The sequence below is a fragment of the Pongo pygmaeus genome, chromosome 1, assembly GCF_028885625.2.
Source record: "Pongo pygmaeus isolate AG05252 chromosome 1, NHGRI_mPonPyg2-v2.0_pri, whole genome shotgun sequence".
Classification (NCBI taxonomy): Eukaryota; Metazoa; Chordata; class Mammalia; order Primates; family Hominidae; genus Pongo; species Pongo pygmaeus.
The window spans coordinates 217,261,600-217,274,923 of NC_072373.2; the positions used below are offsets into that span (position 1 = coordinate 217,261,600).

General features: G+C 41.6%; 1 protein-coding gene across 9 annotated transcripts in view; it reads right to left on the reverse strand.

The window, feature by feature from the left end:
• The window catches only part of PRDM2 (PR/SET domain 2), a 126,455-nt gene that overhangs the window by 50,071 nt on the left and 63,060 nt on the right, over nt 1–13,324 (reverse strand). For 7 of the 9 annotated variants that reach the window (XM_054437871.2, XM_063659542.1, XM_054437854.2 and 4 more), the window contains one exon: nt 2,320–2,430. The exons of 1 other annotated variant lie outside the window; for it this stretch is intronic. In XM_054437871.2, the coding sequence (XP_054293846.2) occupies nt 2,320–2,430 (111 nt within the window). Of the gene's footprint in view, nt 1–2,319; nt 2,431–6,345; nt 6,397–13,324 lie in introns of those variants that run through there. One more of the 9 variants, XM_063659556.1, reaches the window with a different exon arrangement.

A 13,324-nucleotide genomic window follows, 5' to 3' on the forward strand; every position in this document is an offset into this window, starting at 1 on the left:
AGTGGGAAACCAGTCATTCGACGGTAGTAACGTATTTCAAATTAGGAGCTACCTCTCTTTTCAAAGACATTGTCAATAGAGACCCAGAATACTGCCAAGGAGTTGAAATGAGACAACAGAAAATGCAACTCTAAGGCTCAGAAATTTCCTAATAGACTTCATTTTCAGTCAAAATCTGTGGCTTCTTTTGATGGGGAAAAAAATGTCTTTCCCCAAGACTGGTAAACAATCCCAGATATAAAACTGTCCAAAGTAATGTAAACCGAAGTCTGCACAGCTCCATTAACAAGCACGGCCCATGCCAGAGTGGGTCCACGCACTTTACGTGGTCTGTGGAGTTCTGAACATAAAGGGAGGTTTGGGAGCACAAAGAAGAGTCTGAACTGTTTGCTCATGGTATAGACCATTTGCTGAGGACAACGCAGAACATTCAGGGGAAGCCTACGACACCACTTTGACCAGCTGTGCCACATACTGGGAGATAAAGAGCAAGTGTCATTTTTCTTTTTTTTTTTTTTTTGACATGGAGTCTCGCTCTGTTGCCCAGGCTGAGTGCAGTGGCATGATCTCGGTTCACTGCAAGCTCCGCCTCCTGGGTTCACACCATTCTCCTGCCTCAGCCTCCCGGACTACAGGTGCCCACTACCACGCCTGGCTAATTTTTTTGTATTTTTAGTAGAGACGGGGTTTCCACCATGTTAGCCAGGATGGTCTCGATATCCTGACCTTGTGATCCACCCGCCTCAGCCTCCCAAAGTGCTGGGATGACAGGCATGAGCCACCGCGCCGGGCCAGCAAGTGTCATTTTTCATGGGACCTGATGATGTATCAGGAGAAAAATAATTGCCTTGAATTACTGAAGGGGAGTAGATGACTGCTGAATCTGTTTTCTAATTCTACCACCAAAGGTAGTGAGGTTCCTTAGTAATTTTTGTTGTTCAAAAAACCTCTCGGCACACCTGCAATGAGGAGGCAGAACTGGGTTTTAAGACTCTGGGGAAATGAACTTGACTATTCTTGTTTCATAAAATGGCACAGAAAATTATAATCTTCTATGAATGTTATCATCACAAACAGTGCTTAAAAATGGTTATGAAAGGCATCCAAAATATTTTGGTTATTTTCCTCTACAAATATTTCTTAAAAGAGTCGCAAACCTGTCTTCTGAAATTTGCCTACTTGGGTCACTATAAACAACTCAAGTAAGCTGCAATCTGCAAAAATTTGCCCATGGCAAATTAAGACACACCTCCTTCCCTTCTGTATCAATAGTCTCAATATGGCGGCCCAACTGCAATGAGCACAGGGCAAGCTGTCTTTCTGATTAACTTTCAATCCATGCCTCTTGGTTGGATTCCTACGTCATGACAGGCCTAGAATATTATCATCAGAGGGACTATAAAGGAGAAAATTTTAAGGGGAGAAACACGAAGAGAGAAAATAAGAATTTAAATTCTAACAAGAAACATAAACACACTTCATTCTGTACACTTTTTGTTCTGTTATACAAAAATCAAAGTCTTGTTTGACACTGTAAGTAAATGCTTAATTTGAAGTATAAAACATACATGTATTAAAGTGTACAAATAGTTGAGTATATAGCAAGATAAAATTTTCACTAAATATATATACCCATGTGACCATTCCACAGATGAGTAATAGAAAACAACGAGCACCCCAGGTGCCTCCTCATGTCCTTGCTATCACTATTTTTTGATGGTTTTGAACTTTATGCTATTTTTAAATGCAATCATATGTTTCATTTTATTATCATTATTTTTATTTTTTTAGAGACAGTGTCTCGCCCTGTCACCCAGGCTGGAGTACAGTGGGGGGATCACAGCTCAATGTAGCCTCAAACTCCTGGGCACCAGTGATCCTCCCACGTCAGCCTGTCAAGTAGCTAGGACTACAGGCACATGCCATCATCTTAGTGAATTTTCTTATTTTATTTTCTTTTGTAGAAATAGGGTCTCACATGTTGCCCAGGCTGGTCTCAAACTCCTGGCCTCAAGAGATCCTTCTGGCTCAGCCTCCCAAAGTGCTGGGATTACAGGCGTGAGCCACCACACTTGGTCTCATTTTATTTTAACAAGGGAACAAGTTCATTTTTAAGAAGAAAAGTCTTTCACAATTGTTTGAAGGGAAGGTAGCATATAGAAGGCTCAGTTTACCATATTAAATTTAGGCAGCTTTTCTGCTGTTTAACCTCGTAAAGATCTTAAATGATTCTCAGAAGGACAACAGAAAGAGATACAAAGTTAAATTCACTGGGTACATAGACACCCAATTCAGACCAGGCCAATATCGCAAGCTTACCTTCTGCAGAATCTCTCATATTTGCAGAGGTGAAATCTGGCTCACTTGTCTTCAGTTGTATGTCTTGGATTTTGTTTCCTTTGTTTTTATTTTCCTGGGATTTTTTCTTCCCTGAAACACAATTTTTTTTAATTTATTCATTCTTTTTTATTTATTCATTCATTCTTTCATTCCCTCATGTGTTATTCTGAATTACTGAAAAGACAATTATTAATCCAATCAAGAACACTGTATATTCCTGCCCAATTACCACTTTGGATTCCTAAAGAAAGGAATGAATGATGACTGTAAATACTCTGTTATATAAGTAAATTATGACAGAGGGGAAAAGAAAGAAACACATCAATCTTGCATTTTTGAGAATCTTGGGCATTAGTTCCCTTCATAGCTATAATGACTATCAAATTATGAGGTAACGTTACTATTGATGTCAAAGGAAAATTAGTAATAGCATTGAATTTCAATGCCACACAGCTAATAGGGATTGGCTATTTGTAAGAAGCATATTAGAGAAAAACAGTATGTTATAACTTGGGGCCCTTTTAGCTAAGACATGATTATCCATAATTGTTGGAAGCAAAACAAGAGAAGCAGAGATTCTGCTGAATTTCAAAAGATACACATTCACAATGGCTCAAATACCAAATGCAGAGTAATTATGAATAATTCACTGTCCACCAGCATGGCACTCTGAGAGCCCTAAGGGATCTGACTGGAGGTCCAGTCCAGGTCAATATTTCATTAACAATTCAGAGGATGGAATTCAGAAACACCGACTGCATTCCAAGTGATACCATACGTTTACAAGGTAAGATTAAATTGCAACATTGTTCTGATAAGCTGGAACAACGGAACTAAAGTCATGAAGGTAAGAAACAATTATCTATAGGAGTAATAATACTAAAGAAGTCAGAAGCCCAGTTTCTTTAGGATTGAAGCAGAATTTGTAACTTTTCTTTTACATTTTTTAATTACCAGATTTCTATTTTTCTGGAAGCTGGTGTTTCAGTCTTCAGATCCAGACAGATCCCCATTCTTCCCTAACAATCCTCCTTTTTCTCCACTGCTCTCCCGCAGACAAACCTCCACCAGCTTCCAGAACTACAAGCCTCTGACACCTTTTACCTCTGCATTAGTAAAATCAAACTAAAAACGACTTAAAGCTGCTATACACACGTAAAGTTATATACTCCATAACAGAGAATCACTACCGGGAAGCATAATTAGCTAAAAATGTGAACAGACAAAAATGAGGTCAGAGACATAAAATAGCATCATTGAAAACATCTAGATTAAAAGTAGAAACATCAAGCACAATACAAAGCAAAAACAAATCCTAAAAAACAGCACCAGATTTTGACAAAAATTTGAGACACAACCTTAACAGTCATTTTGCTTGTTAGTCTTAAAATGCAAATTCTAAAATACCATTTTAAACACCTTTTTTTTTTTTTGAGACGGAGTCTCACTCTGTCACCCAGGCTGGAGTGCAGTGGCGCAATCTCGGCTCACTGCAAGCTCCGCCTCCCCGGTTCATGCCATTCTCCTGCCTCAGCCTCCCAAGTAGCTGGGACTACAGGTGCCCGCCACCAGGCCTGGCTAATTTTTTGTATTTTAGTAGAGACAGGGTTTCACCGTGTTAGCCAGGATGGTCTCGATCTCCTGACCTCGTGATCCACCTGCCTCGGCCTCCCAAAGTGCTGGGATTACAGGCATGAGCCACCATGCCCGGCCTACATACCTAATTCTTCAGCGCATAGGAAATCCGATGTTTTTGCCACTACATTTGTAAGGGTTTGAGCAAATAAATTCCTGATAGCCTGTCTATCCATTCATTTCCAAAGGCACTTAAAATGGAACTCAAGAAAAGAGCACACACTTCACTGGGACCACACTCTGGTGGTAACAAGAGTGAAGGATCTGCATGGAGATGACCAACATGCGTCTCCAGGTGAAGAATTATAAGCCAATCCCCTCCATAAGGGGCACAAACATCTAAGTACCTTTCCACAGGCATAACCTCCTCTTGCGACTCTTTCTCCCTTTGTCAACTTAACAGCATTTTGTCTAAATCAGATAATGACAAAGGTTCTTCAGGGATCCAGTTTTGTTTAAGGGAATTTGGATTCTACCTCCTTCCATCAGTTTTCTTATGTTTATGACATAAGCTAGTTCTGCCTGTGTATGATGCTCAGCCCGTATTAGATTACTAAGAGCAAACAAAATGCTTATTGCCCACCCACATCCATAATGCAAATATAAATGACTACTGACATAACTTCTCTGTGCTGCAACTGATGTGTGAGGAAATTCATGGCTTCTTTTATTACCATGTGAAGAGAGAGTTCCTGGCGTAGCCCACAGATTCAAAAATCATATTCAGAAACCTTTTTCCCTGAATCCGAACAATGACATTTTTATAAGACATACCCCTCAGGTACCCCCAAACAGGCCAAGGAATGTGGCCTTTTTTTTACTGATCATTTACCTAGTACTTACTTAGTATGAGCTTTTAAAATAAATTTAAATGGAGAGGTGTAATCTAAACCTTCACTCCTTGCATAAACCTTACATACATTTAAAGAAGGGCCACATTGTAAAATTTAATAGAAAAACAGATGTCAATTTCTTGTAATACAGTCACTTGCAAAAGAAATGCAAAGATTTTTCTACAACCTCCCCAGTGCTATACAAACCCAGTCTGTAGGTCATATAAAAAGCAAAGTACACTATTCTGTATGTAAATAGAGTATTAAATAAGTAAAATGTCTAGATTTATATTTTAACAAAAGGAAGTACAATCTTAAGATTGTACTCAAAAAGATGCACTCAAAATGAAATCACATAACCGTCTAAAATGTAAAGTGCTATTTTAAGTTTTATTCCCTACCTAAAAGAACATTAGAGCACCTAGCTGATACTAAATGTCAAATGTCCTTTTTTGGACAAACAAAACCTAATCAGTGAGAACTCCCTTTTCTCTCTCCAGGTGTCCTCTTTAAAAGCCATGACCCTGGAAACCTAATCCACTGTGAGGAGAAGCCATTTGCAGTAGGTACATCTCCAGTATCCTATCAGAGGACGAAGGAGGGTATCCCGCCACAGACCGCTACAGGGTACCAAGGCGCCTCAACCGCAGCATGAACGACATCTGGGCCAGATAATCCATGTCTGTGGGGTGGGCTGTCTGATGCACTGGAAGATGTTTAAGCGCACCTGTAGCCTTTATTTACTAGATGCTAGTGGCACCCCCCTTCTAATTGTGACAATCCAAAGTCTCTAGACATGGCCAGATGTCCCCCGGGGAGAAGATTTCCCCAGGTTAAGAACCACTGGACTAGATCAATGCATTTCTGGATCACTAAAGACATATGAAACTCGACAGTCTATACATGTATTAAAAATTACAAAAAGTACTTGAATAACACTAATAAGCCAATTCTAAAAATGGAGCGATGAAGAACTAAATTTACCACCAAACTAAATTTGGTGAATACCAACACACTTAGTTTATCAAGGAAATGAGTCTACCAGGAGTCTATCATTCATCGATGGAATTGAGATTATCTGACACCTGGAACAGTGTTCTCAATCTTCATGAGAACCATCTGTTAAGTTCAGTCTCGTCGTGAGGGCCTTGGACTAGAGATGAAGGGGCTATTGAAATCACCTGTCCTGCCTTCAATTTTATGGGAGAAAGTGAAGGCCAGGGCCAGAGGGGAACTAATTAGTCTATGGCAGAACAGAAAGCAGAACCAGGGTTCCTGCCCACACATACACATGCTTGGTGTCCCTCACAACCGCCGAATATTGCAGCAACAGGTGGTGGAACCTGCTACATTTTCCTTAAACCAGTACTGATTTCTTCTGACACCTGATTTCTGTCCTATATTGTCATCAAATTAAAAGAAAAAACCAAACCCATAAGGACATTTACAGAGGGGAGACGGCATTTGTGAGCTTCTCTCTGTGAGGCAGAGGAGCAGGAGACGCTGGGAGGCCTGGCAAGCACACAAGTGCACTTACCATCGGGTCCTGGGGGTCCTACAGGGCGCTACTGCCAGCTGGCTGCTCCGCTTGGTCTAGACAAGAAAGAGGAATGAAACACAAGGAAAGTGAAATGGAAATGATGACAAAGAACAGCAGAGGGACAGGAGAACACTATGTGCATGAGGAAAAGAAATGAATACATCAAGATGAGAAATTGAATACAACAGAAGGAAAACAGCAGTTATCTACTGCATCAAGGTGCTCATGTGCCAAAAATAATGTTTAACTGTGTACTTAGTTGCTGAGAATAAGACCTATGTAGTATATTCATTCTTGGGCCTGTACTGTGCCCTGATTGTAAAACTGATGCCCCTACCACTTAATGGATCAATTTTGCTAGAAGCCCCCAAAGTCCCAACGCATAAATCACTTTACAAGGGAGACACCCAAAGGGCAGAGATGTGAAATAACTTGCCCAATGCCACACGACTACAGTAGCTGTAAAGCCAGAAAGAAAACTCAAGGGCCAGGAGCAGTGGGTCATGCCTGTAATCCCAGCACTTTGGGAGACCGAGGCAGGTGGATCACCTGAGGTTAGGAGTTCGAGACCAGCCTGGCCAACATGGTGGGTGAAACCCCACCTCTACTAAAAATACAAAAATTAGCCAGCCATGGTGGAGGGCACCTGTAATCCCAGCTACTTGGGAGGCTGAGGCAGGAGAATCACTTGAACCCGGGAGGTGGAGGTTGCAGTGAGCCGAGATCGTGCATTCCAGCCTGAATTACAAGAGCAAAACTCCACCTTAAAAAAAAAAAGAAGGCCGGGCGCGGTGGCTCACGCCTGTAATCCCAGCACTTTGGGAGGCCGAGGTGGGCAGATCATGAGGTCAGGAGATCGAGACCAACCTGGCTAATGCGGTGAAACCCGTCTCTACTAAAAACACAAAAACATTAGCCGGGCATGGTGGTGGGCGCCTGTAGTATAGTCCCAGCTACTTGGGAGGCTGAGGCAGGAGAATGGCATGAACCCGGGAGGTGGAGCTTGCAGTGAGCCGAGATCGCGCCACCGGACTCTAGCCTGGGCAATAGAGCGAGACTCTGTCTCAAAAAAAAAAAACTCAAGGACAAAATGTTAAAAATGATCTTTCTCTTATAGTTACTTCTTAATATCAATAATGACTTAATATGCATACTTTTTCTTTTGAGACAGGGTCTTACTCTGTCTCTCACTCTGTCATTCACGCTAGAGTGCGATGGCATGATCTCGATTCACTGCAGCCTTGACCTCCTGGGCTCACGTGATCCTTCCTGCCTCAGCCTCCTACGTAGCTGAAACTACAAGCATGTGACACCATGCCTGACTAAATTTCGTTTCTTTTTTGTAGAGACAAGATCTTGCTATGTTGTCCAGGCTGGTTTCGAACTCCTGGGCTCAGCAATCCTCTTGCCTTGGCGTCTCAAAAGTGCTGGGATTACAGATGTAGTCACGGCATCCAGCAGCATACCTTATTTTACAAAGCACTCTACATCCATTATTTCACTGGTTTCAAGGGCAAGTGAAACAAGTTGCATAAAGACTTGCATTGGCCAGGCACAGTGGCTCACACCTGTAATTCTAGCACTTTGGGAGGCCAAGGTAGGCAGACTGCTCGAGCTTAGGGGCTCAAGACCAGCCTGGGCAACATAGTGAAACCCCTGTATCTACCAAAAAAAGAAAAAATAGAAAAAATTAGCTGTGCGTGGTGGTGTATGCCTGTGGTGCCAGCTACTTGGGAGGCTGAGGTGGGAGGATCACTTGACCTCAGAAGGTCATGGCTGCAGTGAGCCATGATCGTGCCACTGCACTCCAGCCTGGGCAACAGAATGTCTCAAAAACAAAACAAAGACTTGAACTGCATTTATAGTTGTTAAAAAAAAAAAGGCAACAATCAAATTGGAATGCTTTTATTTCTATTTTATCTTGGGCCAGAAACAAGTCAACAGCACAGAACCCTGATCTGAACAAGTATGATTCACCACTGAATAGTATCAATAAAACTGGATTTTGTAGTGAAATAGTTACCATACAAAGACATTCAATAGCCATAATGACTATTTGCTAAGACTACGTATAGCGTTACACTGCTGATGCCTGGGATATGAGTTACAAAATTAAAATTGCCTAAAGCATCACATGAAAAATTTAACCTAGGTCTGGACTATGTTCTACTATCCTAATAAACTGGACAGACACACTAGGAAATTCTAGAGAATAATGTTTCACCGTAAAATGTTCAGGCAGTAGAGAGAATGCAAAATTCTGGGAGCCTTGCTCAAGTTACATGAAAAATTCATCACAACAGTGAAGGCGCATGCATCTGATGATTTAAATGAATTAAATTTAAAACTATATGTAACTCTAGATGTGCTGCCTCCTCACTGGGGAGCTATCCAACTCTGAAGGATAAAATCAGAATTAAATATCTGTGTACACAAGTTAGGTCCATCCGATCTTCACTTGGGGAGCTTCACAGTTGGTTCCAAATCAGACAAGACTCCAACTGGGAGATTTCCACAGCTGTACCATGAACGGTCATCGAGGACACGGGCTTCCCAACAGGGCTGATACCAACTCACCAAGGTGGGTTGTGCCTGATGCCTCCAGTTCCTCTGCCCTCCATCAGTCCTTCATCCTTGCAACTGAATTTCCACCCACTCTACAGGAATCCAATTCCCATGGCTATCACTAATACCATAATTACAAAACCCAACAGTGCTTCAGGCTTTATTTGCCCCATTTCTCCTTCACATTTGACAACCTGGTATTTCTTTCATTCTTAGAATTCCTCCTCCCAGCCTTAAGACACTACCATCTAGAATCTCACCCTTTTGCAGAGTCTCCCTTTTCTTCCTGCCCCTAGATAAGAGGGCCTTCCTAGGAAACTGAAGACTGGAACCATGTTTTCACACTAGGTTGAAGAAAGGCTTTCACAAAAGCATATGACTAAGCTGAGGGCACAGACCCTAAGGAACAGGGTAGATGTTGAACTCACTATGCTCAAGGCTGAGAGAAGAACCAGAACACTCTGGAGCAAAAAGAGCCTTGAAGGTCATCTCCGTCACCTGCACTTCAGGTAAGAATGAGCAATGCATTATAATATACAGCCTTTCAAATTTTTCAAAGTCAAAGGTGTCTTTTGTGACAGCAGGCCAGCTGTGGCACTAGTATCACTCAGGATACATCTGGTTTGGAGTAAAGTTAGAGTTCTCAAAGCAAGATGAAAAGGCTTAACTGGGAGGAGAAAAGTATAAAGTACATGTTAAGTACATGTTAAATGACTCCTATAAAATTTTTAAAAATTACCATCTGTAATAGATTGTGTTGGTAAGGAAGGGGAATCAGTGGATAATGGCAAAGTTGTTATCTTAAGAATGGCCAAGTGCACGCCAGGTGCGGTGGCTCACGCCTGTAATCCCAACACTTTGGGAGGCCGAGGCAGGCAGATCACGAGGTCAGGAGTTCGAGACCAGACTGATCAACATGGTGAAATCCCATCTCTACTAAAAATACAAAAATTAGCCAGGCGTGGTGGCACGTGCCTGTAATCCCAGCTTCTCAGGAGGCTGAGACAGGATAATCGCTTGAACCCAGGAGGCAGAGGCTGCAGTGAGCCTAGATCACGCCACTGCACTCCAGCCTGGGTGACAGAGACAGACTCCATCTCAAAAAAACAAAAGAATAGCCAAGTGATGCTATGTGTGAGATGGTGAAGGTCGACTGGAATTAGACCTCAGCTCTGCTGCATATGTGCCTAGTAGTTTAACGTTCTGCAGTTGGGTTGATGATAGAGAGGAAGAGAGAAGCTGGAAATGGATACCTAAAATTAAGTTTTCCATAAGGAATTAACAGTTCATTTCAATATTCTTAATGTATGCTTTAATGTAAGAGAATGACTTGGTACTCTGGAAGTCACCAAATGTCATTAACAAAAGAACTGGGAGACTTGGGCAGAAGGACTGATGGGGGCACCAGTGTGCCTCAACCAGAAATGCTTTCAGAAAGGTTCGCAGGGGGGTGGGTGTGGTTATCAGAGGATCACAAGTGGCTGTTACAACTGGTCAAGGTGCGATCAGTGGCAAAGCAAGCCCCACAGATCTGAAGTAGTAAGACGTTGCAACAGTTAGTTTTTATAAAAGTTAACATGCCATGCATTTTCTAGTTTCCTTTTTCACTTAAAATAACTTTGAAACTTATCTGACAGTAAAAAATTCTGTTAAGCTCGTTTGGCATAATTTCAAATCTTTTTCTGCAGTTAAACTCACCAAGAACTATCTGTAATCCTGGAGGCAAATTATAAAAATAAAACCTCTCTGGTTTTAAGGAGCTCATGGTATTAAAATGCAACTCTAGGTTTCGCTTCCAACAGAAACAATGGAAAAGTTTTAGATTTTGCAGTTCTGCAGATTGCAGTATAAATTCCTGAAATGCTTGCTTCCCACCAGGGGGGCTGTTGCACAGCCTCTGCAGCTGTGGAGGCTGCAGGCTCCCCTAACTCTTCCAAATGTCAGGCTGATGGGAGAACAGCAAAGGCCCATCGGAAGGGAGTCCGAGCTTTTATGTTGTCAGAAAAAGGCTTTCAGTGGTTTTGACCGGATAATTCCACATCTTAAGAAAGGGCTTCCCAAACAAACTTCACCAAATTCAAGATAAGAAAGCATTAAGTTTCCTTACCTTCTTTGGAGCCTCAAAAAGTGTTGTGGCATGAACAAAATGTTTTGGGAGAATAATTAAATATAAACAAGATGCTGACCTGTTCTACTTCATAATCAATTTCTAGGTTTCTTTCTCATGTTTTTTTAGTAGCCTGAAAAATAAACCTAAAATCTGAAAACCTTACATATAAATAGTGAAGAGGCAACTACAAAATAAAGAACCTAATTCAAGTTATGGACTCAGCCCCCCGTGGCCGAAAAAACCAAAGTGGGAGGTGTTGTAGAGGAGGTGCATTTCCAGTGCCTGGCAACCCTGAAAACAGAAGAGACAGCCACACCCTCGAGAATTGCTTACTCTCAGCTGAGAAGAAAATCATGTTTCCCCCTTTAAAGCCCATGACAAATTTTACAATACTGCATCTTGATGAATTAACTACAACATTGTTTTAAAATATTTTCAAGGAGTAAAAATTTGACATAAATATGAAACAAGATACAATGAAAACACTCAAAATTCATTCTTCACATTTGGTTACAGAAATGCCCATATGAACAATGGTCAAGCCACATGACTAATTAATCAAATCAGGTTATGATGTGTATCCACAGAGATAAATTTAAGGAAAATCAAGAGGATATACATTCAGATTTTGGCAGGTGGCTCCCAGTGAGAGAGTATTGATAAGGGTATGATATTTCTATCTGATTGTATTTTCTCAGATGAGCACTTGGTTATATTACACACAAAAAGTGAATACATGATTTTTCATAAAGAAAATGCCAACAAAAGTAAAATTACTGAGATAATTGAAAATGTTTTTATTGGTTGAGATAAAATATAACATTTTAAAATTTTGTAAAATACGCAGTTTTACAAGTGCTATTTGGAAAAAGCCTCTACTTTCTACTTGGCCTGGACGGCAAAAAGTACTGCTCAAGTGTTTCTCTGTTGTCTACTGCCTACCCGTACGACTCACGAAAACCGTTCAGGAAAAAAACCACGATCCCCAGTAACATCAAACCCACCATGGACACACAGTTATAAAGACTTTAAAGGGATTAAAAATACAACAGATACTATTAAATAGGCAAAAATGCTTAGCATTCAAGTTACCCCTGTTAACCTTTTGGTAGACATCTTTCAATTCTATGCTACAGATCATCACTTCAAACAAAAAATTAATCTGTTTCCTCTTTCCAAACAGCCACATATCCCATGTTCTTTTTCCTGTTCACCGCACTTGGTTATTATACCCATCATTATTTAAATCAAATATCAAATTTAAACAATCATGTTGAATGCCTGCCGGTATTAACCTAAGGGTCGATGTCTTGGCAGTTGGCTGTGATCATCATTCTTACCTCAACTTTTATTTTGCTTCTCTTAAAAATGCAAAGATTAAGCAACGGCATTTGAATATGCCACATTTTAGCAGAGGTTTATAAAAACAAGAGCATTTACAGAGATATTAAGCTACATAATCACTTGGCCCACCATGAAATGAGGCACTTTTATTCCAGCACAGGTTTTCAGACTCAGCTCCACTGTTGCTGATCAACCAGATCCCACTGCTGTGGAAGATCTCAACTGTGCCCCGGCCACCTCCTGCCTGCAGCTGTGCCTCTATGAGCACTTAGGGACCGACACATCATCCACATAATCGCAGGGGAGGATGTAAAGTACCATCCACCAAGGGAGCCAGGTAAAGCCGGGAAGCCTGAGGAGCGCGTGCTGTGGACCTGGCCTTGCTAACAGGCTCTGGCACTGAGAATGGAGCCTTTCAGAAGCACGCAATCTTCCTTGGTGCTGGTCTCCAAGGATTATCCCACATTGTCCTTGAGCTGAGGCTTTTGTATTTTTTGCCAATATAGGGGTAAAGTAATGCCCACAGGGAACAAATTGAACCTGGGAGGAAGGCTCACAGAGGACTAGGGCTTCAAACAGGAGTCCTTCCTAGGCCAGCGTCCAGTGGCTGGTGGAAAGGGTCTCTCAACCTACGCACTCATTTCACCTGCTCCCAGCAGGTTCCTGTGTCTCCAAGGTTACTTGTGCTCCCTGCAAAGAGCTGACCCTAACTGAGGTGAGACAGTGGGCTAGGCTCTTGTCCCCTTCCCCAGTGTGGTGGTGGCACTCAGAATAAAGTAGGTCCTCAAGGTAAGTTTGGTCCTCAAAAACAGAAACCCATAAAAGTGAAATAGCATGAAACGCTGCTGCGCGGCCCTTGGGCCATGATTTGATTAACAAGAAATAATCCCATTCGAGGCAGATGGGAACCAGCCCTGATATATACTGGTAATACTGATCGGATACTGTCGTCAAAGA